General features: G+C 40.9%; 1 protein-coding gene across 2 annotated transcripts in view; it reads left to right on the forward strand.

Annotated features, from left to right (window-relative positions):
- ENPEP (glutamyl aminopeptidase) overlaps positions 1 to 22,902 on the forward strand; it is a 62,213-nt gene that overhangs the window by 33,611 nt on the left and 5,700 nt on the right. For both annotated transcript variants that reach the window (XM_032224414.1, XM_032224413.1), the window contains exons 9-18: positions 2,007 to 2,072; positions 2,663 to 2,817; positions 4,264 to 4,343; positions 11,967 to 12,106; positions 12,217 to 12,272; positions 13,484 to 13,634; positions 17,426 to 17,499; positions 19,725 to 19,826; positions 19,929 to 20,099; positions 22,539 to 22,679. In XM_032224414.1, the coding sequence (XP_032080305.1) occupies positions 2,007 to 2,072; positions 2,663 to 2,817; positions 4,264 to 4,343; positions 11,967 to 12,106; positions 12,217 to 12,272; positions 13,484 to 13,634; positions 17,426 to 17,499; positions 19,725 to 19,826; positions 19,929 to 20,099; positions 22,539 to 22,679 (1,136 nt within the window). The remainder of the gene's footprint in view (positions 1 to 2,006; positions 2,073 to 2,662; positions 2,818 to 4,263; positions 4,344 to 11,966; positions 12,107 to 12,216; positions 12,273 to 13,483; positions 13,635 to 17,425; positions 17,500 to 19,724; positions 19,827 to 19,928; positions 20,100 to 22,538; positions 22,680 to 22,902) is intronic.

The following is a 22,902-nucleotide window of genomic DNA, read 5'->3' on the forward strand; positions in this document are numbered from 1 at the left end:
CTAGCTTTGATTCTGTGCAGTTTGGAGAACCTCCAAATCCCACTCCTCACTGGCCCTGCTCACCCCACCCCTGCCCTCCCAGGAGTCCCTAGGCGACCCGTTTTAGATGCAGGTAAGTGCAGGGCACACCAGGAGGCTTGGGGAGGGCAAAAAATGGGCCTATTACAAGTTTGGGCCTCCAGATGGCCTCCGAGCCTGGGAAAGCCGTTTTCACCTTTCTGGAAGCTTGAGGAAAGCCTTGGGAGGGCAACCTTCAACCCTACCATGGTGCAGGCGGCTGATTAGGCCATGGCCACACCCACCCAGCAACCAGACAGAGAACCCCTTGCTAAAATTTTTGAAGCCTGCCCCTGAAGACCAGGACTATCTGAAGCTGTAGAATCTTCTTTGCCACTTTTTGCTTGTGGCCCTGTGGATAAAAACTGATGAAATATGTACCTTTAATCAACCTATCCATTTTTTTTAGTAAGCCAGGCATGGTGCATCCATAAAGAGCATCCCATACAGCAGACGGTATCCTCACACACAGTTCTTGTCAAGCTCACCTCTTTTGTTTAAAAGCTGACCTCAGGTAGAAATTTAACAAGAAGCGGGGGGGGGGGGGAAATAAGTTTGAAACAAAAGTGCTGGGTTAGGGTGTTGTGTGTAGAGAGGAGGTAGAGAACACTTAAAAGACAATTCAGCAAAAACACAGCTGTTCCCTGACAATAAAATCCACACTCCAAATCTTGCATGTCTGCAGCATCGGCTCGTTGGTCCCTGAAAGCAAGTTTCAATGCTTTTGAAAGGACAAATCTATTCTTTATCCAGCAGTGACATTGAGAGTCAGCAGTTTTTAGCCGGACAAATGTATTGGGCTGTACATTAGGGCAAAGAGCTGAGAAAGAACGAGAGAGAATTCTAGTTGTGTTCTTTTTTCCCCCTTTTTTTCGGTTGTTTGTTTACTGAAACCTACGCAGTGTGCTTAGATTATAAATTCCTGTCTTGTTTAATGGATGAGGGACTTATTTTAAGATGTGTGTTCTTGAATAATTGAAATAGAAGGTGAAGCAGAGTATTATGAGAGCAATCCCACTTTACCTAAATAGCTTTCACTTGGCGAAATAATTAAGGTCAACAAAAGTAACATTTCTAACTAGGTTTAAATCAAGGGCATTTTTAAAATTCAGTTGTTTTTTTTTGTTCATCTTGGGGAAAAAAGTATAGACATAAATTATTTATTTCTTCTTCCTTAATAAATAATTAAAAATTATTCATTTTTAAAACCTCAGCATTGCACACCCATATCCTCAGTGCTGGGATTCAGCCGGTTTGCACCTATTTGGGAGAACCAGTGGTTAACTTTCTTAGCAGTTCAGAGAACCGATTGTTGGAAGAAATCTCATTTTGTTTTTTTCCACTTTACAGGGCTAATCCTGTAAGGAAGGCAGGAAGGAAACATTCTGGTGTTGTTTCTAGCCTCATCTTTATTGCCCTGCTTACAGAAACTGCCTCTTCGGTTAACCCTTACTACATTGTAACAGCTAAGGTGAAGCGTCCCTCAATGTGAGAGATGTTGAGTTGGCCACGCCCACCCAGTCACATGAACACCGAGCCACACCTACTCAGCCAGTCATTAGGGCAGAGAACCGGTTGTTAAATTATTTGAATCCCACCACTGCATATCCTATATATCAGAGTGGAATCTTGCAGCCCTCTGGATCTTCTTGGGTGTTTAGTGGGATATGATGAATTGCCCTGAAACATTAAAATCACAACTGGAATTGTTTAGAAAACAATTGAGCACTAGCTACTTGTTTGCCTCCTCCGTGTCATGCTTTATCTGTGTATTGGATAGAGTTTGTCCACTTCACTAAGCCATGTACCATGATCAAAAGTGATCTGGAGGATGACAAGTTATAGAAAGATGTTCTAATAACAATCAATATAACTTGTTAGAAATGTTATGGCAAATGCTAAAGTTCAGAATTTGCAACCTCATGTAATAACTTTGTTTTCCCCCACAGAAATACCTAACAGACCATGAATTTAACAATGCAAAAACAGACGATTTCTGGAAAGCAATGGAAGAGGTATGTTCTCTTTCTTTCCAATAAGTTCATACTTTTCACTAATACCAACTGAGCTTGCATCAGAGAAGAAATAATAATTTAGCATTAATCATGCTTTTCATGTTGTTGTGATGACACAATTAGGAAAAGACAAGGAGAGCACCAATGAATTAAAGAACTATGAATTAATGGTATGCTAATAGAAATTTGAGGCTAATAGCAATTTGCAGCTTTTTGTGTGTGTACTTATCTTCCAACTGCCAAAATTTGCTGGCTAGATTTGTAAAGTAAACAAACTGAAGTAGCCAAGCAAGACTCAAAGAAAAAGTACCAAAGATTGAGCCTCAATTATGTTGTACCCATTAGGCTGGGGTACTAACCAAATACAAAGTTTGATTGGCAGACCAAATGATTATGTTAAAAGTGCTCTGAGAAACCAATCAAAAGAAAAAAAATGTGCATTAGCACAAGATGTGCCACCAAAACTCCAGCTACAATTTAATATCTGTCGCAAATAAATGAATTGCTCAAACACCTCCTGGACAATTGATACCATCTCTACTTATGATGCTGAACACTCTCCCAGCATGATCATCTATTGTTGTTTTTAGGTAAGTGGAAAACCTGTCAAAGAAGTGATGGACACATGGACCAGGCAGATGGGTTATCCTGTGCTGAAAGTCAATAATTCAAAGTCAACAGTTACACAGCAACGTTTTCTATTGGATCCCAAAGCAGATCCTTCCAAGCCATCTTCTCCATTTAGGTATCTTCTGTTTAACAGTTTGATATGATATTGCTAGACTGGGGAAGTTTGTTTTCTCAATATTCTTTACCAAGTTCTTCTCACATAGATAATTGATATTGTAATAAAATAGTTTAGTTGACTTTTATTTTAGAACTGGAGAACCTGTCAACTTTCTGATGTAGTTGTGGTGTAATTTCCATTTTTATGCCAACTGGTAACTGGAATTAATGGAATTTGGAGCCCAGCATTTTCAGAACAAATTGCCAAGCTTTGCCTTAGTTAATTGCAGTAACACTATTTTTCTCCCAAATCAACCATGATTCTACAAATCAGTGAAATTGAACCGTGGTGGCGCAGTGGTTAAATGCAGTACTGCAGCCTACTTCTGCTGACTGACTGCTGACTGCAGTTTGGCAGTTCAAATCTCACCAGGCTCAAGGTTGACTCAGCCTTCCATCCTTCCAAGGTCGGTAAAATGAGGACCCAGATTGTTGGGGGCAATATTCTGAGTCTGCAAACCGCTTAGAGAGGGCTGTAAAGCACTGTACCAAAGGTACTTTTTCAAGAGGCAACTGGACTTTCTGGTTTTTCTTTGAAGATGTTTCGCTTCCCATCCAAGAGGCTTTTTCAGCTCTGAAACAGCTCTGGAACAGAGCTGAAGAAAATTCTTGGATGAGAAACAAAATGTATTCAAAGAATAACCAGAAAGTCCAGTTGCCTCTTGAAAAAGCAACTTTGGGACAACCATGACCTGGGATGTGTGAGAATCTCCATAGCCATGATGAAGCGGTATATAAAAGTGCTATTGCTATTGATCAATTCATTTCAATAGCTTGATTAGTCATTGCTTTGCTGGAGATTCATTGATTCCTCACTGACAGAGTATCTGTTTGCATTCAAAAGGTCTCTAAAGGAAAGCAGCGGTCGAGTAAGTTTGAGTAAAACTAAATTTGATGGGCAGACAGGTTAGCATGGTAAAGGCAGCCTACATTGTTGGAACTGTTGCTAATTCCTATAGCTGAGCTACAGGTAGTTCTCAACTTACAATCACAATTGACCCAAACTTTATGATGCTAAGCCAGATAGCTGTTAAGTGACTTTTGCCCCATTTATGACTTTTCTGGCCACAGTTGTTAAGTGAATCACTACAGTTGTTAAGTCAGTAGCACGATTGTAAAGTGAAACTGGCTTCCTCATTTTGCTTTAGTTGGCAGAAGGTTACAAAAGGTGATCACATGACTCCAGGATATTACAATTGTCATAAATATGACTCAATTGCCAAGTGTCCAAATTTTGATCATGTGACCATGGGAATTCAGCAATGGTCATGTGAAAAAATGGGTATATTAAAGCAAATATTCTAACCAGCAAAACCACAGATGTTTTAATAATATCTTTCAAAAATGGTGGCATGATTCATTATAAAAATTCTTTTAAAAATATGTCTCCTTTCTGAATTTTCAGTTACAAGTGGAATATTCCGGTGAAGTGGGAAGAGGGGAAAACATCAAATATAGCATTCTACAATAAATCAGCATCAGCAGGTAATCAAACCTAATGGATAGTAACCATCCACAAAGTAAAGATTTTCTTGAATCACATCCATGGAGGGCTAATACCAAAGTGGTTTGAAAATTGCTTTCCTCCTCTGAACTGTTTTCTCAAGTTCCAGTCTCTCCTATAGGGTGGAATTCTTTGATGATGTCCCATTTAAGTAGATCCAGGCCAAATCCAACTTGGCTTCCAAGCCTAGAAAAATCAGAGTAAGTGGCACTAACGTGATAGGAGTTTCTTTTGAAAGAGCAAGGTTGGCCAAGAGAATTCACCACTTTGAATTCCAAAGAGGAATGATTCTTCTTTTCACAGTTCCTTCTCAGGTGGTAGCAATGTCCCAACTCTAGAGCCTTTCAAATCTTTGATTGAAAGTTTTTGAGATATCACTGATAGCTGTCTGTGCAGGCAGATACCCTATCCATCTCTCTATGAATTGCTTTGCAGTACATAGGATAACCAGTTAAGGTGACTCCAAATCACTCCAAAACTCAAAACAGCAGGGACTCACCTTAGGCATAATGAAGGACTATAGAAGGTAGTCATACCATAATCATTGTCCATGCTGGCCTGTAGCCTCAGTTGGCTATTCATTATTCTTGGTAGAGCTAACCATTTCTTACATTTCTTAATAATGTCATGTGGTTTGGTTTAATTTGGTTTAATTTATTTGTATACCGCCCTTTTCCCTGAAGGGACTCAGGGCGGCTCACAACTTAAAAAGGGGAGGGGAAAATACAAAGCAAAGTAACAAGAACACAAAAACCATACATAGTTAAAAACACAGCAATCGTACCATTCGAAATGGGGCAGCGAGTCTTTAGCCCCAGGCCTGTCGGAACAGCCAGGTTTTAAGGGCTATGCGGAAGGCCTGGAGGGTGGTGAGGGTACGAATCTCCACGGGGAGTTCGTTCCAGAGGGTCGGAGCAGCCACAGAGAAGGCTCTCCTCCGGGTAGTCGCCAGTCGACACTGGCCGGCTGATGGAATTCAGAGGAGGCCTAGTCTGTGGGATCTAATTGGTCTGGTGGAGGTAATTGGCAGTAGGCGGTCTCTCAAGTACCCAGGTCCAATACCATGAAGGGCTTTATAGGTGACAACTAGCACCTTGAAGCATACCCGGAGACCAACAGGCAGCCAGTGCAGCTCGCGGAGGATAGGTGTTACGTGGGTGAACCGAGGAGCACCCACGATCGCTCGCACGGCTGCATTGTGGACAAGCTGAAGTCGCCGAATATTCTTCAAGGGCTGCCCCATGTAGAGCACGTTGCAGTAATCCAGTCTGGAGGTCACGAGGGCGCAAGTGACTGTTGTGAGAGCCTCCCGGTTCAGGTAGGGACGCAACTGGTGCACCAGGCGAACCTGGGCAAATGCCCCCCTGGTCACAGCTGACAAATGGTGTTCAAAAGTCAGCTGTGGGTCCAGGAGGACTCCCAAGTTGCGGACCCTGTCTGAGGGGCGTACTGTTTGACCCCCCAGCCTGAGAGGTGGAACACTTGGCCAATTAGTAGGGGGAAGCACAGCAGCCACTCGGTCTTATCTGGATTGAGTACAAGCTTGTTAACCCCCATCCAGTCCCTAACAGCCTCGAGGCCCTGGCACATCACGTCAATTGCTTCATTGAGTTGGCATGGGGCGGACAGATACAACTGTGTATCGTCCGCATACTGGTGGTATTTTATCCCATGCCGTCGGATGATCTCACCCAGCGGTTTCATGTAGATATTAAAGAGGAGGGGGGACAGGACCGAACCCTGCGGCACCCCAAACGTTAGGGGCCTAGGGGTCGATCTCTGCCCTCCGACCAACACCGACTGCGACCTGTCCGAGAGGTAAGAGGAGAACCACCGTAAGAGAGTGCCTCCCGCAGTCGTCGCAGAAGGATACCATGGTCGATGGTATCAAAAGCCGCAGAGAGGTCAAGGAGCACCAGGATGGAAGCATGACCTCCATCTCTGGCTCTCCAGAGATCATCGATCAATGCGACCAAAGCGGTTTCCGTGCTGTAGCCAGGCCTGAAACCCGACTGGAAGGGATCTAGATAATTGGTTTCCTCCAAGGACCGCTGGAGCTGAAAGCCTACCACCTTCTCAACAACCTTCCCCACGAAGGGGAGGTTGGAGACTGGACGATAGTTGTTTAGGACGGCTGGATCCAAAGATGGCTTCTTCAGGAGGGGTCTCACCACCGCCGCCTTTAATGCGGGGGGAAAGACCCCCTCCCGAAGAGAGGCGGCAACAACCGCCTGGATCCAGCCCCGTGTCACCTCCCTGCTGTTAACAACCAGCCAGGAGGGGCACGGGTCCAGTACACATGTGGAGGCACTTACAGCTCTCATGGCCTTGTCCACGTCCTCAGGGGTAACAGCTTGAAAGTCAATCCAGTGATGGCCTACCAGATTATCCCCTGGTGCCTCAGCTGGTTCTGCAAGATTGGAGTCCAGGTCCCCCCGAAGCTGAGCAACTTTATCCGCGAGGAATTGGACGTAGTCCTCAGCTCTGCCTTGCAAAGGATCGCTCGTATCCCTCCTGTTTAGGAGGGAACGGGTTATCCTGAACAAGGCGGCTGGGCGCGACTCAGCGGAAGCAATCAGAGAGGCAATGTATGTTCTTTTTGTCGTCCTCATTGCCCGGATGTAAACTCTGATGTGGATGTTAAAAGTGCTCGGTCTGACTCGGACTTACTGGATCTCCATCGTTGCTCTAGGCGTCTCTTTCGGTGCTTCATCTCCCGGAGTTCCTCAGTAAACCAAGGGGCCCTCCTGGATCCACTGCCTCGGATCGGCCGTAAAGGCGCAATCCGGTTAAGAGCCCGTGTCGCTGCTGAATTCCAGGCAGCAACCAGAGTCTCCGACGGACTGCGGGCGAGAGTATCAGGAATAACCCCAAGCTCCGTCTGAAAGCCCGATGGGTCCATAAGTCACCTGGGGCGGAACCACCTAATCGGTTCCTCCTCCCTATAGTGGGGGTTTGGTCTCCGAAAGTCAAGCCTCAGTAGGTAGTGGTCCGACCATGACAGGGGTAAGATCTCACTACCCCTCAGACCAATGTGCCTTATATGGGGCAGAATAAAGTAGAGTAGAGTAGAGTAGAGTAGAATAGAATAGAATAGAATAGAATAGAATTCTTTATTGGCCAAGTGTGATTGGACACACAGGGAATTTGTCTTTGGTGCATATGCTCTCAGTGTACATAAAGAAAAATAAAATAGAATCCATTGATCAAGAATCATAAGATACAACACTTAAGTGATTGTCATAGATTACTAATAAGCAATAAAATTATACTAGGACAGAAATAAAACAATATAAATTTTAACGATACAAGCAACGTGGTTATAGTCATAAGTGGTAAGAGATAGGTACTAGGAAGGAAGAGAAGAATAATAGTAATACAGTCTTAGTACATAGTTTGACAGTGTTGTGGGAATTAGTTGTTTAGCAGAGTGATGGCATTCGGGGGAAAACTGTCCTTGTGTCTAGTTGTTTTGGTGTGCAGTGCCCTATAGCGTTGTTTTGAGGGTAGAAGTTGAAACAATAGCAATAGCAGTAGACTTATATACCGCTTCATAGGCCTTTCAGGCCTCTCTAAGCGGTTTACAGAGAGTCAGCATATTGCCCCCAACAATCTGGGTCCTCATTTTACCCACCTCGGAAGGATGGAAGGCTGAGTCAACCCTGAGCTGGTGAGAAACAATTTATGTCCAGGATGTGAGGGGTCTGTAGTTATTTTCACAGCCCTCTTTTTGACTCATGCAGTATTATAGAGGTCTTCAATGGAAGGCAGGTTGGTAGAAATTGTTTTTTCTGCAGTTCTAATTATCCGTTGAAGTCTGCATTATGTATGTAGTAGTTTGAAAATTTCAGTGAATACAGAACAGCACAACTCTCCTGAATATGGAATACAGAATTTAGCAGCCATGCTAGTCTCCAAATAGTGCTAGAAATATTACACAGATTAATCATTTATTTATGGAAGGATTACAGAGCTCTGTTTATAATCCTTAAGATCCTATATGGCTTGGATCTAGGCTACTGGGTTGCTTGTTGTTAATGATTATTCTTTATGCAACAAGATTATATGAGAAAAGTCACTGTATAATGGTGTTTGGCCTGATAAGATAAAGGGCTGCAATCCTCTGGGTTTACAGAACAAATTTCTTACTTCGGGGAGTCATCGTGGTGACTATTGATCTTCCATGAAGCATCTTGCTTGTCCCTCCCACTAATTATGGTCTGTGATACAAATAGGCCCTACACTGCCTGTTCTTACAGAAGTAATCAATGCAGTTTTTATTAAAAAATAAAATGATAAAACACAAAACGCATTTATAATTCAAATATTAATGCCATGTTGTCTCTTAAAAAGGGAAAGGGAGGGATGGCTTGGTAAAACAGATACTTCCAAAGTGCTTAAATGCCAGGGAAGGTGAAGGAGGGGTTACAAAACATGATGCATGTTCCAGTGACACCACAAGATGGCGGTGATCTGTTACAAAAGGCTAGTCTAGTACTCAGATCAATCTTGCATTGTTCCAAATTTAACATGGAAAAATAAAGTCATGTTCATCAACTTTCTTCAAAATATATAGCTGGAAAACGTATGTACTAATCCACGTTTGGACAGATTTCCTGTGTAAAATTTTTACCTATTTCTGCAGAAACAAACTGAATTTTGATGCAAAGTCCTTCCCTTCCTTTCCCTTTCCCTTTCCTTGCTTTTCATTTCATCTGTCTGCTGTCTGTCTTGAAATTATATGCATGCCCTACTCACAAGCGCCTCCTGGTGATTACAACAATTATCAGTCAGTCAGTCAGTCAACCAGAATAGAGTGAAAGGGACCTTGGAGGTCTTCTAGTCCAACCCCCTGCTCAAGCAGGAGACTCAATATGATTTCAGACAAATAGCTGCCTGGTCTCTTCTTAAAACCTCCAGTGATGAATCACCCACAATTTCTGAAAGCCAGCTGTTCCACTGATGAATTCTCCTTGCTGTTTCTCCTTAAGAGCCGAGGTGGGGCAGTGGTTAGGGTGCAGTACTGCAGGCCACTTCAGCTGACTGTTATCTGCAGTTCAGCAGTTCTAATCTCACCGGCTCAAGGTTGACTCAGCCTTCCATCCTTCCGAGGTGGGTGAAATGAGGACCCAGACTGTGGGGGCGATATGCTGACTCTGTAAACCGCTTAGAGAGGGCTGAAAGCCCTATGAAGCGGTATATAAGTCTAACTGCTATTAATTCCAGGTTGCTTCTCTCCTTGATTAGTTTCCATCCATTGTTACTTGTCCTGCCCTCTGGTGCTTTGGAAAATAAGTTGACCCCCCCCCCTCTTCTTTACAGCAGACCCTCAAATATTGCAATACTGCTTTCGTGACCAGCCTAGCCCTTCTTTTCTCTAGAGTGGCCATACCCAATTCCTGCAACTGCTCTCTGCTATTTTTCCCTGTTCAGATGAAGCAGCTTCTTTTTCTCTCTTTATTCTTAAGGATTCAAAATCCTCCTAAAATATAGCAGAGGGAGAGAAATTGGGGCACATAAGTGACAGAAAAAAATATCTCCCCCAATGCTGATTCTGCTTAACATGAAAAATGTGTATTCCCAGTCTGGCAAGCTAGGAATGCAGGCTGGCATAACAACATGCTTATAGTATTCGTTTATCTCTTTATAGCTGCTTCAAAAACCTTACTCTAAAAAGACACTTAGAAAAAAACGATTGCTTTTCTGATTGATTTTATCTGTGGTTCTGACTTTGTTTTTGCTGAGAATGGGGGGAAAGGGCACAATTGTTTTCACATCTACATGGTCATAGAGTGGAGAAACAACAACGATTACCCCCACCCTAAATTGGGTAGCTCAACTCTATCCACTCAAATGCCTTTCTGGTGCAACAAAAGAGGGAGAATCTTTCCTTGCATTCTATGCAAAGGAAAGGTCAAACTTTTCATAGACTAGGAAGGTGGTTGTACCTGTTTCTCCATCACTGAGTTTCTGGGTTCAAGGGTGGAATTTCCTTCCCTTCCCCTGATAGAATATAGTCCACCCTGTCCGTGTGTGAATGTGCTTAAAGCATAATATGATTTTTAGTCCAATTTGGTCTCTGCAGGAGATGTTGCAAAATAATCTCTGATTTCTGCCTACGAAGATGGCAAATCTGAAACTCAGAAATTACTGATGTACGAGCAGATTGATTTGTAGATGAATTACAGACTTTCTGACTTAAAATGAACTCATTATGGTCGTTATTCTTTGTTAGAATAAACCACATCAGGCACACCATGGTCAAATTTATTTAAACTATGGTAATCATAAAAATTTAGCCCTTTTCTTTCCAGCCGTATTTTAGGCTAATTTAACATGCTATTCAATGCCTAAACAGCGATGGCTCAATTTGTACAACATGCAAAAAACACGGGCTGAATTCCTATAAAGAACAATAGCTATCCAAGACTTCTTTAGTGTAGGCTAGTAGATTATATGAACCCAGTCTAAAGAAAGCACTTCCTTAGCACTGTTTGAGTGCTGTACACCAGGGGTGTCAAATTCAAAGCCTGAGAGCCAGATCCGGTCCATGGGGTACTTAGATCTGGCCCAAGGGGGCACCCTGGAAATAGCAAAGGACCTCTACAGTGCCTCTGCCAGCAAAAACAGAGCTCAGTCGGGCTGCACACAGTCTCCTCGGGCTCCATTTTTGCTGGCAGAGGGCTAACCAAAAAGACTAAAATCAAAACCAAACAAACAGAAAAATGTTTCCCCTTTTGCATTCAACATGCAAAAAGGGCAGGAAAGGAGAAAGGGAAAGGGGAAAGACAAAGAAAAAGAAGGAAAGATGAGAAGAGAGCAAGGAAGGAAAAAGAAGGAAAGAGGGGAAGGAAAAAGAAAGGAGAATAAAGATGGAAGGAAAACAAAGGATTTTGAGGAGGGAGGAAGGAAGGAGATTATAATGAGGGAGGGAGGGCCTGGGTGTGCTTCCTTGGCACTTAGGCCACCCTAGGTGCCCCTCACACAAGTAATATTGATCTGGCTATGCCCACCCTGGCCCCTCTCCTCCCCAGTCAATCAGAACCCTGATGCGGCCCTCAATGCTCTACACATAGTACAGATGGAGTAGGGTTGGAGGCAACTGCATTGCAGTTCTGCTAAAAAAAATGTTAGAGGACAAACAATATCCAGATGTGGTTGCTAATTCTGAGGAAACTCCCATAAATCTCCACTATTGATTTGATCAGCTGCTCACATCCAGAGACTCAAAATAGATGAGATGTGAAATGAATGTTGTAGAGGCTGAATAAGTAGGTGCTTGTAATTATTAGATATATTGCAAGAGGATTTTAGCTTTTTCACTTTTGCTGAGATCCTGGTGAGAATTGTCTAAGGGTAGAAGATTTTTCTCTCTCCTCTTGTTTCCCGCTATTGGAAAGGAAATGGTGAAGTCAGCAAAAATGTTAAATTCCTCCCCATAATAATTCTCTCTGGGTATCTCCCTGTCTGCATTTTTAAAAAGTAGTCCTTTTAAATAAAGTCAGTGTTGTATTAGTTTTGGCTTTTCCTAATGTTTGTCTTTTGTAATTGTAACATATTTGTAACTTTATTCCGTACTTTTTTTGTTGTTGATACCACCACAGGAATTACTATTCCACGACCCAATAATCCTCCTCCCGATTCTTTCTTGAAAGTAAACAAGGATCATGTTGGTTTTTATCGTGTAAATTATGAACCCAACGTCTGGCGTGATGTAGCTGATATTATGAGGAACGGCCATCAGGTCAGTGTGCTCAAATTAAACGCTGGTTCAGTTTTGGAGATGATTATTCACTGCATTTTAATTTTACCCATCTGATGTCAATTGCTTCTCTCTTTTTTTTTCCTTTTTAGAGGTTTAGTCTAGCTGATCGCGCCGGTTTTATAGACGATGCCTTTGCATTGGCCAGGTAGGTCTCGTAATTAAAGTAAGCAAATGAATGAAATACAATTTGTTTGATGCTATATTACAAGTTAGCTGTTTAACATAATATTACCTCAAGAAACATATGTGAATGGACACCTGCAAATATATTACAATTCATTCTCTTGTTGCTAAGGTTGCAATCCTATGCACATTTACTTTGCAATAATATCCAGGGAACACAGAGGAACTTACTGCAGAGTAATTACAAATGTCCTTTCATTCCTTGAGGTTTATTCTCTTACTGTCATACTTAGTTCCCAAGAAACTCCTTTTTTTTTTTTTGAGAAAACAGAAGCCATCATTCATCGTTGGATTTTGCAATATAGATATTCCATTAGTTCTAGAATCAGTGAATCTGGAAAGTATGTACTGTATTTTTCAGAATATAAGACGCACCTTTTTTTTCTCAAAAAGGAGGCTGAAAATCTGGGGTGCGTTTTATACACTGAATACAGCATTTTTTTGCCACCTGAAATCCCACCCCCTTCACAAAAATAGCCGGGCTGGGGAGGGCAGAAATGAGTGAAAAACGGATGGTTTTTTTGTTAAATTTGCTCCCCTCCCAGCCCCCAGGAGCACTCTACAAGCCTCCTAAAGGCTATTCATACAATTTTTTTGACAAAAAGGGGTAGTTTTCACAAAAAATGGACCGTTTTTTGCTCATTTTGGGGTGGGCACCCCCCAGGATCACTCTACAAGCCTCCTAAAGGCTATTCATGCCTCTTTTTTTAAAAAAAACGGGCCCGTTTTTCCAAAAAACAGGCCATTTTTGGGAGGTCTGCAGGGTGCAAAACCTTTTTTTAAAAAATTTGCCTCTTCAAAACCTTGGTGCGTCTTATACTATGGTGCGTCTTATATTCTGTAAAATATGGTACTTACTGAATTTGCAATTTGGAATGCTGTTAGTCAGATCTTTAAAGTTTTATGAGGCTGCTCTCCGTACAAACATACTAAAATGTATAGTACATACTGCAAGCTACATGTGATTTTATTCTTATTGCAGTTCCCTTAATCTGTTTTATATAAACTGACGATTAGATCATCAAACACTATGTGCTCATTTATGGATAGAATAACTCCTAACAGATAACAGCAACAATAACTAAATAACTAATTAATAAATAAGTGATAGTCCATTGGATTTAATTCCTAATAGGTTTTCTTCATTTTCCTTGCTTTTTATTTCCCCATTAGAGCTGGCCTTCTGAAGTATGCTGATGCATTGAACCTTACAAAATATCTGCTTCACGAGAAAGAATATATACCATGGCAAAGGGCTGTAGTAGCGGTATCCTATATTGGACACATGATTGAAGATGATACAATACTCTATCCCAAATTTCAGGTAAAGTTCCCTGTGAAATTGAATATATCATGAAAACAACAATAAAAATCTCTAGTCCTCACATTCATTTTCCTTCTGCAATAATGCTGAAAAACTGACTTCATGAATCTGTAGTCATTTTTTTTTTAAAAAAAGAGTCCTACTGCATTTCTGAAATGTATTTGTTGTTAGTTGCGAAGTCGTGTCCAACCCATCGTGACCCTATGGACAATGTTCCTCCAGGCCTTCCTGTCCTCTACCATCCTCTGGAGTCCATTTAAGCTTACACCTACTGTTTCGGTGATTCCATCCAGCCACCTCATTCTCTGTCGTCCCTTTCTTCTTTTGCCCTCAATCTTTCCCAGCATTAGGCTCTTCTCCAGTGAGTCTTTCCTTCTCATTAGGTGGCCAAAGTATTTGAGTTTCATCTTCAGGATCTGGCCTTCTAAAAAGCAGTCAGGGTTGATTTCCTCTAGGACTGACCAGTTTGATTGCCTTGCAGTCCAAGGGACTCACAGGAGTCTCCGCCAGCACCATAGTTCAAAGGCCTCAATTCTTTGGTGCTCAGCCTTTCTTATGGTTAAATATTACAATTTAATCTTATAATTTTTATAATTTATAATTTAATGTATCATTATAATTATATATTATAATTTATTCGTGACCCGTCAAAACCGCGGAGGACAAAATCGCGCTCGATGAAAGCGCGCATTTGACGTCATCACAGCGTGCTGAAAAAAATTAAAAATTGAAATAAAATTAAAATTAAAGCAAGCCGATTCACATAAAGGTAAGGGTTAGGTTTAGGGTTAGGGTTAGGGTTAGGGTTAGGTTAAGGGTTAGGGTTAGGTTTAGAGCGTTAGGGTTACGTTTAGCGTTAGGTTAAGGGTTAGCGTTAGGTTTAGCGTTAGGTTAAGGGTTACGTTTAGGGTTAGATTTAGGGTTAGGTTAAGGGTTAGGTTTAGGGTTAGGTTTGGGGGGGTTAGGGTAAGGTTTTCGCTTTATTTTTACATTTTTCGATCACAGCGCGATGTTTTCGTCGCGCTGTGATGACGTCAAATGCGTGCTTTCGTCGAGCGCGATTTTGTCCTCCGCGGTTTTGTGGTGGAACCTAATTTATTATATTACATATATTTTAATTTAATCTTATGGTTAAATATTATATGACAAGTTAAATAAAGTGTCATGCTATGGAAGGTTCCTGTTCAGAAGGTCTACCTGTCTCAAATTTTTCAAATTTTAGAAGTGTTTGTGGTACTTATACCAATCGAGACAGTCCTACTAAACCCACCAGGTTTTCTCTCTTATGGATGATTGTATAATTGTGAAGTGTGAATACTTGGAATGTGAAAGGCAAGGAAGTAAGATTAGCTTTATGTTGTCTCCCCACCACCATCACTTCCATAAGTCCCATGAAAAAAGTTATATTACCCCACATCAAAATCACAAAACAGCATGTAAGCTTCTGAATTCTGAAGACTTTTGGAGAGCTCTTCATCAGCAGGAAGATGAAAGAGAATTTGCTTCTGTTTTAAACTATGTGCCTGCATGTAGATTTAATCTGGGGCAGAGCAGGACTAGCTGGCCAAAGAATAAATTGGTTTATATGAAATAATTTCAATTTTGCATTTACAAATTTACAAAGGCACTCCGAAATGGGTGATATTAATGATCATGATAGAAATAGAGAAAGAAGAGGATGTGGAGACTCTAGAAAGAGTGCAGAGAAGAGCAACAAAGATGTTTAGGGGACTGGAAACTAGAACATATGAAGAACTGTTGCAGGAACTGGGTATGTCTAGTTTAGTGAAAAGAAGGACTAGGGGAGACATGATAGCAGTGTTCCAATATCTCAGGGGTTGCCACAAAGAAGAGGGAGTCAAACTATTCTCCAGTGGACCTGAGGTTAGAACAAGAAGCAATGGGTGGAAACTAATCAATGAGAGAAGCAAATTAGAACTGAGGAGAAATTTCCTGACAGTTAGAACAATTAATCAGTGGAACAGCTTGCCTCCAGAAGTTGTGAATGCTCCAACACTGGAAGTCTTTAAGAAGATGTTGGATAGCCATTTGTCTGATTTCTTGCTTAGGAACTAGAAGTTGGACTAGAAGACCTCCAAGTTCCCTTCCAACTCTGCTATTGTATTGTATTTCCCATTAAAAAAATAAATTCATGGCCTTGATATTTGAAAGCATAAATAGAAAGAAGATGGACAATTGAACTAGGAATATTTTACAGGAGAGAGGGAAGGAGGGAGGGAGGGGAGGAAGAAAGGAAGGAAGGAAGGGGGAAGGAGAGGGGGAGGGTGGGAGGGAAAGAAGGAAGGAAGGATATTTTATTGAAAATATAAAAACCTAAGCTAATTTGTGGAAAATATAAAAATTTGTATGCTATTCTGTAATTTTAGACTTAAGAATGAGATAATTACTTAAGTTTGGGGAATTCTAGAACTTTGTCTTTTCTGTGATACAATGAAAAAGGTCATTCACACATATAAACAACCAGTTGTTAGAGAGATTTAATATCAGCTCCTCTCAAGGAAACAGAGATCTTGTACTATTTCATTGGAACAATGTTGTTTACCCAAGAGAATGCAGACATTTGGGACAATAGTAGTGCAATTGAAACGTATCCAGTGGGAAAGCTATCTGACTAGACACAATGACAGCAGGATAAGCAGTAACCTGTTTTGCTTCCTGACGCCTGATCTCTTTTAGTGACTTTGCAGTCAGTGTCAAAAGTCCACTTAATGCAAAGTCTCTTGTTTTATGGCCTCAGATTAGCCCTAAAAAAGACCATGTTTTAACTATATCCATTCCCATCTATTCAAAAGGAAGTTCGTTTTTATGAACTGCCATTGGGATAACAAAAACTCATCCATTTCAATCATAATCAAATTCCTACTGTAATGTTTAATATACTGTAGAGAGTACTAATGTTGATAGTTAGCATAGAAATTGCAATCAACTGTTTTCTCTTGATGTTCTGCTTAATGCTGATGACCTCAAGAGGTTTCCTGAAACCTGAAAAACTTATACAAGATGTTCTATAGGTGGCACATCCCACCCACAAGATTAGCTAAAATTAACACAAATTTATCACCACGATGTTGGAAATGCAATGCTGCACTAGTGACCTTCTACCATATGTGGTGGGAGTGCACGAAAGCTACGGCTTTTTGGCACCAGATAAAAAAGTATTTGGAAGAGATGCTAAATCAATGGATGGAGTTGAGGCCAGAATTATTTCTACTAGGGATCACAAAAGAAAAACATGGCAAAGGTGGACTATATTTAATGCTGCATATTTTAACAGCGGCAAGACTGGTTCTTGTTCCCTCGGAACAAGAAATAATAAATAATATACTGACGTGTGCATAAATGGACAGGCTGACTCTAGAACTCAAAGACAAGAGTGAGACGGAATATCACGAAATCTGGGACAAATGGTACTGATGGTTAGAAATGAGGGGAAAAGACAGAAAAACACAGAGAAGTTAAAAATATTGGTATTAAGAATGTGTAATTGGATATGTATTTGTATGATTAGTAATTAGGGTCAACGGACAGGTAATCTGACTAACTACACACACCTGTGTAATGGATATAAAATGTAATTGTGGTAAGATCTAATCACTACATGGAAACATTTAACCAGAAATGTCACACTGTGTCCAATGTTTTTAATGTTTAAGTAATAAAAAAAACTTTTTTTTTTAAAAAAAAGGAGGTCTCCTGAATGTAATTAAACTATTTAAATCTGATTGCTATATAGAGATTCCAACATGAACCCTTATTGCTTCTGTTTTCAGAGGTATTTTGGCAGCCTGGTCAAGCCCATCGCAACTGAACTGAAATGGGAGACTGATGGTGACCATATCAAGAGGTGAAGCATTTGTTTCAACTGCATTATATGCAAACTTGCTTTGGAGCATTGTATGTTGTGTATTATCTTTCAAATGACCCTTAGACGTCCCGCTGATGTTTATCAGCCCTTTATTTGTAGGATCAAAGTTACAGACAAATGAAACCTTGTGCATAATGAGATTTAATCATCCTATTTATGTTAGAGGAAGACCTTGTTAGTTGTTAAACAGAACAACCCTAAACAGCTGTACTAACCAGCCTTTTAATCTGCATATACATGAGACAGAGAGAAAGAATGTGATGGCGGTGGGGGAAGGTTTGAAGATAGTCTTAAAGTTTAGTGCTCCCAGATAAGGCGCACTATGTTTTTAAAATATGTGGAATTACCTTGTCATATATGGACACTGTTTCTTTCATTGATAAATTTCTTGGGTTTTCTAGTGTTGTTTCTGCATCTTTTCACTGTAAAAAAGAGTGCAGCGCAATTAGTGTAACTATACAATTCTCGTTGACTGATAGTTCTTTCCACCTTCCCTCGCTCTTAATTTCATCATCAACATTGACCCAAGCCTGCCTCCCGAAGCTTTTGATCCACCCTGGGACAATACGATAGGGCATGCAGTAATCTAACATTTCTCTAGAAGGAATATGATGCGATAATCAAATCAATATCCTCCAGTGTCAAAAGTTTCTTTACGTGACAAATGTTTTGTTCATTTTCCAAAGTAGCTGCATGATCAGATGAATCACACAGCAAATATTGGGTTTTTTTCAAGCTTTCCATTCCACAGAATTGGCTTCTATTTCCGTTTCTTTCTCGTCTTGACCTTCATATGACCTGAAGGAGATCTGTAATCTGACTTTTTGGTTACTTAAATGGGTGTGCAGAAGTGGTGGGTTGCAGGCGGTATACCCCAGTACGGGCATACCGGAGCCTGCCCAGAGCACTGGGTACTGTTCTGGTATGGTGCACTGGAGGGCCCCCCGTCCCCCGAGCTCCTTACCCGTCCTTTAAGCCTTTGGTGCTTCTGTGCACGTGCATGGTGCACACAGGCCCTGCCAAGCAGCTGGAGCATTGCGGAGGCTTGCGGAGGCATCACAGGCAGGTACGAAGCATGCACGCACTGTGCGCATGTTTGCACGTGCCGCGCCCGTCCATGTGGATGACGCCAGGCCCGTTCCAGCCGAACCGATTGGAATGGGATTTGGAACCCACCATTGGTGTGCAACTCTCAATGGGTGTCAAACCTTTATTCAGGTCCTGGAGTGCATACGCTGGTTTATTTACAGGTAGTTCTCGACTTAACAACAGCTCATTCAGTGACTGTTCAAAGTTACAATGGCACTGAAAAAAGTGACTTATGGCCGTGTTTCAAATGTATGACCATTGCAGTATCCCCAGGGCGACGTGTTTTACATTTGAATGCTTGACAACTAGTTCATATTTGTGAGGCTTATAGTATCCCAGGGTCATGCGATCTCCTTAACAACCATGTTACTAACTTAACAACTGTAGTGATTCATTTAACAGATGTGTCAGGAAAAGTCATAAAATGGGGCAAAGGTCACTTAACAAATTTCTCAGTGGCATAAATTTTGGGCTCAATTGTGGCCATAAGTCGAGGGCTACCTGTATATTCAATCTAATTGAATATACCTTCCCTTTAAAACTCCTGCAGAACAAATAATTAGCTTGAATGCATGAAGAAAGCTTCTATAAGTACTGTATAGAATCTAGAGCAGGGTTCAGCATTCTTAAACACTCAAAGAGCCATAAAGCCCCCTGTTCAATTCTGGAGCTGATCAGAAGTCTGGTTCTTCCACCATAAAGTCTCCTCCTAGCACTGTGTCCATTTTTCCCCTGCCGACTAGAAGTCCAATTCCTCTAAGTCTCCTCTTAGAATGCCGTCCTTTTTCCTTTTACCAACTGGTGACAGGGAGACACAGAAGAAGGATGAAAGAGCCACATGCAGCTCCAGAGCCGCGGGTTGCTGACCCCTAATCTAGAGGAACAAAGACCATATGGGATTTCCCCTCCCTCCTACAACAGTTCCTGTTTCAAACTCCACTCTTTCAGACCCCACCCCTCTTTTTCAGAAATGAACTGCCATGTGTCCTTTAGCACTGCCCTTTGAAAGTTGAATGTGTGTAGGTTTAATATGTTTGCATATATGTAGTTTAATACATAAACTACAGCATATTCCAAGCAAATAAAACTTAGTTTTCCTTCGTCCTTTTCTCCAGCCTCCTTCGTACAACTGTTTTGGAATTCGCATGCAATATGAATGACCCACAGGCTTTGGCGAATGCCTCTTCACGGTTTGAGACTTGGATGAATGGAACAAGGTTACTATACATATTTATGTACAGGTGCAGAGGGTGTCCATGGGCAAAGTGGCATGGAAGATAGGCCTCTTTCGCTAACAGTATCATTCTCTTCCATGTTAGGCTAGATGTAAACATCCGCCTCCTGGTGTACCGTTTTGGGATGCAGCACTCAGGTGACGAGGAAGCCTGGAATTATATGTTTCATCAGTACACAACTGCAACATTAGCTCAAGAAAAGGAGAAGCTTCTCTATGGCCTGGCATCAGTGAAAAACATAACTCTGCTGAACAGGTTTCTTTAAATTACCTTTAACTTTCTGTATTAGAGGTATCTGTTTGCTGTTCTTAAACCCTAGTTCTCAAAACCACAAAAAAGGATTGGTGCAGGAAGACAAAGCAGAGACTCTGAGCATTCTTAGTAGGCATAAAAGTTTAGCAGGAAGCAAGTGGTTCTTAAAAAAATCTGTGATTAATCTTCCAATAGATATAATGCTATCTTTCTAACAATTTTTCACCGTTTTTATACTGGGGACATGAGTTATGGTTTCACATACACAGGGTTGCCTAAAACAGTAGTTTGCCTATCCATTTTATTATTATTATTATTATTATTATTATTATTATTAACATTATTAACATTATTAACATTATTAACATTATTAACATTATTATTATCATTATTACTGCGTGGTTAATCTTTGGTGAGATTCACAGCCTCTGGGGCTGGTTGGTAGCTCAACAGCTCGAGTCCTAACAAAGGACCTAGGAACTGTTAAAGTAACATCAGAGGATATAAGCGGTTCCTATTATTGTTGTTGTTGTTGTTATTATTATTATTATTATTATTATTATTATTATTATTATTATTATTAAACATCCATCTTGGGTGTGTACATGGTTGGTTCTAGTTATCATTCATATTCATCCAATTCACAGTAACAATATTAGTAATATCTATCACATTTATCAAATTTAAGTAATCCTCACTATATTGTTACCAACAAAAAATGCCTAACTTCTCATCCTTATCTATATCTTCAACTCTATCTTTCTTGTTCAATCTAAACATTTCTCTATTGCGTATGAACAAAATTGGTTCTGGGTATCATTCATATTCATCCAATTCATGGTAACAATAATCTCTGTCACATTTATCGCATTTAAGTAATCCCCATTATATTGTTTAAACATACATTTTTTTTAAAAATGCCAAACATCTGTAAACTAATCTTTCTATCTATTATTTTTATTTATTCTATAAAACTTATATTCTAATATTTCCCCTATCTCATTTTATTTCTGTCTCTTTCAAGTTTATAATCAAGCTGCTAATGCAGTAGTTTTGAACCAATTTCATTGTATTATAATCAAGCTGCTAATGCAGTAGTTTTGAACCAATTTCATTGTATTTAAGTACAATGACAATAAAGATTATACTTATACTGTGTTTTGCTGCCTGTGAAGCAAAGTTCCTTGAAATTGATCAGGTGATTCTTTAATCAACAAGAAAAATAATGGACATCTTCCCTAAATCACCATAAGCACCATAATCTTGCAAACTGAACAGAAAGGGAGTTGTGTTTTGTCCAAACAACCAAGAGGCACAAGTGACTTAGGACAGTGCCTGAATCATAACCAAGGATGAAATGCTACCGGTTTGGACTGGTTCGCCTGAACTGGTAGTAAAACATGCTACTGGTTCGGGCGAACTGGTATTTCCGATGACCAGCTGAGTGACGATCACCTGTGACGTGTAATTTATATTAGCTAGAATCGTCAGATTTCCTGTTTTCTAGCTAATCTAAATCGCGTGGCACAGCGGATTCCCCCCCCCCCACTCCATGCTGTTCTACTTGCCTTTGCAGACTTGGAAGCCTTCAAAATGTTCCTTTTTTAGCACTGCACGGGCCTGCCTCAGGTGCGCATGCACCAGGGGTGGATTCCTGCCAGTTCTAACTTCTTCTATAGAAGAGGTTCCACAAATCTACAGTGCCGTTTAGAACCGGTTCCAGCTCCCTCCCCCCGCCCATCCGGACATCATCAAGATGAAGAGCGAGAGGAGGAATTCTGGGAGTTGAAGTCCACAAGTCTTAAAGCTGTCAAATTTGAACACCCCTGGGGTTTTTTTTTCTAAAGGGGTGCAAGGGACTTGTAACTTGACAGCTTTAAGACTTGCGTGCTTCAAATGCCAGAGTTTCTGAGCCAACACTTTGGTTTCTAAGCAAGAGTGTTATTAAGTGAGTTTCACCACATTTTACAAGTTGGTCACACCCACCCAGTCACATGACTGCCAAGCCACTCCCACTTGGTCACATGGCTGGCAAGCCACTCCCACCCAGTAACATGGCTGGCAAGCCACTCCCACAAAGCAGGCCACACCTACAGAAGAGGTTCTAAAAAATTTTGAAACCCACCACTGGCATGCACCCAAATTGCACACTCGGTAGCAGACTCACCGAACTGGTAGCAGACTTCAGAGGATTTCACCGCTGATCATAACCAATGCCCTATTTAATTCAGAAATATATCAGGAAGGTCTAGTCTAAAGGTTCCTATTCAACATGTTCCTTTCACCTTTCTTGATAGATGTCTGGAGAATTCTGATATTTGGGTTTTTTTTAAAAAAAAATTCTTATGTAAATTAGGTCAAGAAAAGCAGTTCAAATATCATTTTCTATACTATCCTAATGAAGTGCAAATCATCAAATACAATTGCTTGTTTCGTTTCTAGATTCTTAAATTGCATCAAAGATACCACTCTCATAAGAAGTCAAGATGTCTTCACAGTCTTGAGATACATCTCCTTAAATAGTTATGGCAAAACCATGGCATGGGACTGGGTACGGCTCAACTGGGAGTATTTGGTCAAACGGTAAGTGCTGGCTCCCTAGACACTTCATTCTCTTTTGGAAGCCACCTTGATTTTTGTTGAAAAATAACCCCCCTAAATAGAAGGATATCAGATTTTAACATCGCCACATGCTATCCAAGCTGGAAGATAAATTCCCTTCATTTGGTTGTTTTCTGTTTTATGAAAACAGAACATCTTTAGATTGTTATTTGCATAATTTAGAAATACCATATTTTTCAGAGTA

The sequence above is a fragment of the Thamnophis elegans genome, chromosome 9 (genome assembly GCF_009769535.1).
Source record: "Thamnophis elegans isolate rThaEle1 chromosome 9, rThaEle1.pri, whole genome shotgun sequence".
Taxonomy (NCBI): domain Eukaryota; kingdom Metazoa; phylum Chordata; class Lepidosauria; order Squamata; family Colubridae; genus Thamnophis; species Thamnophis elegans.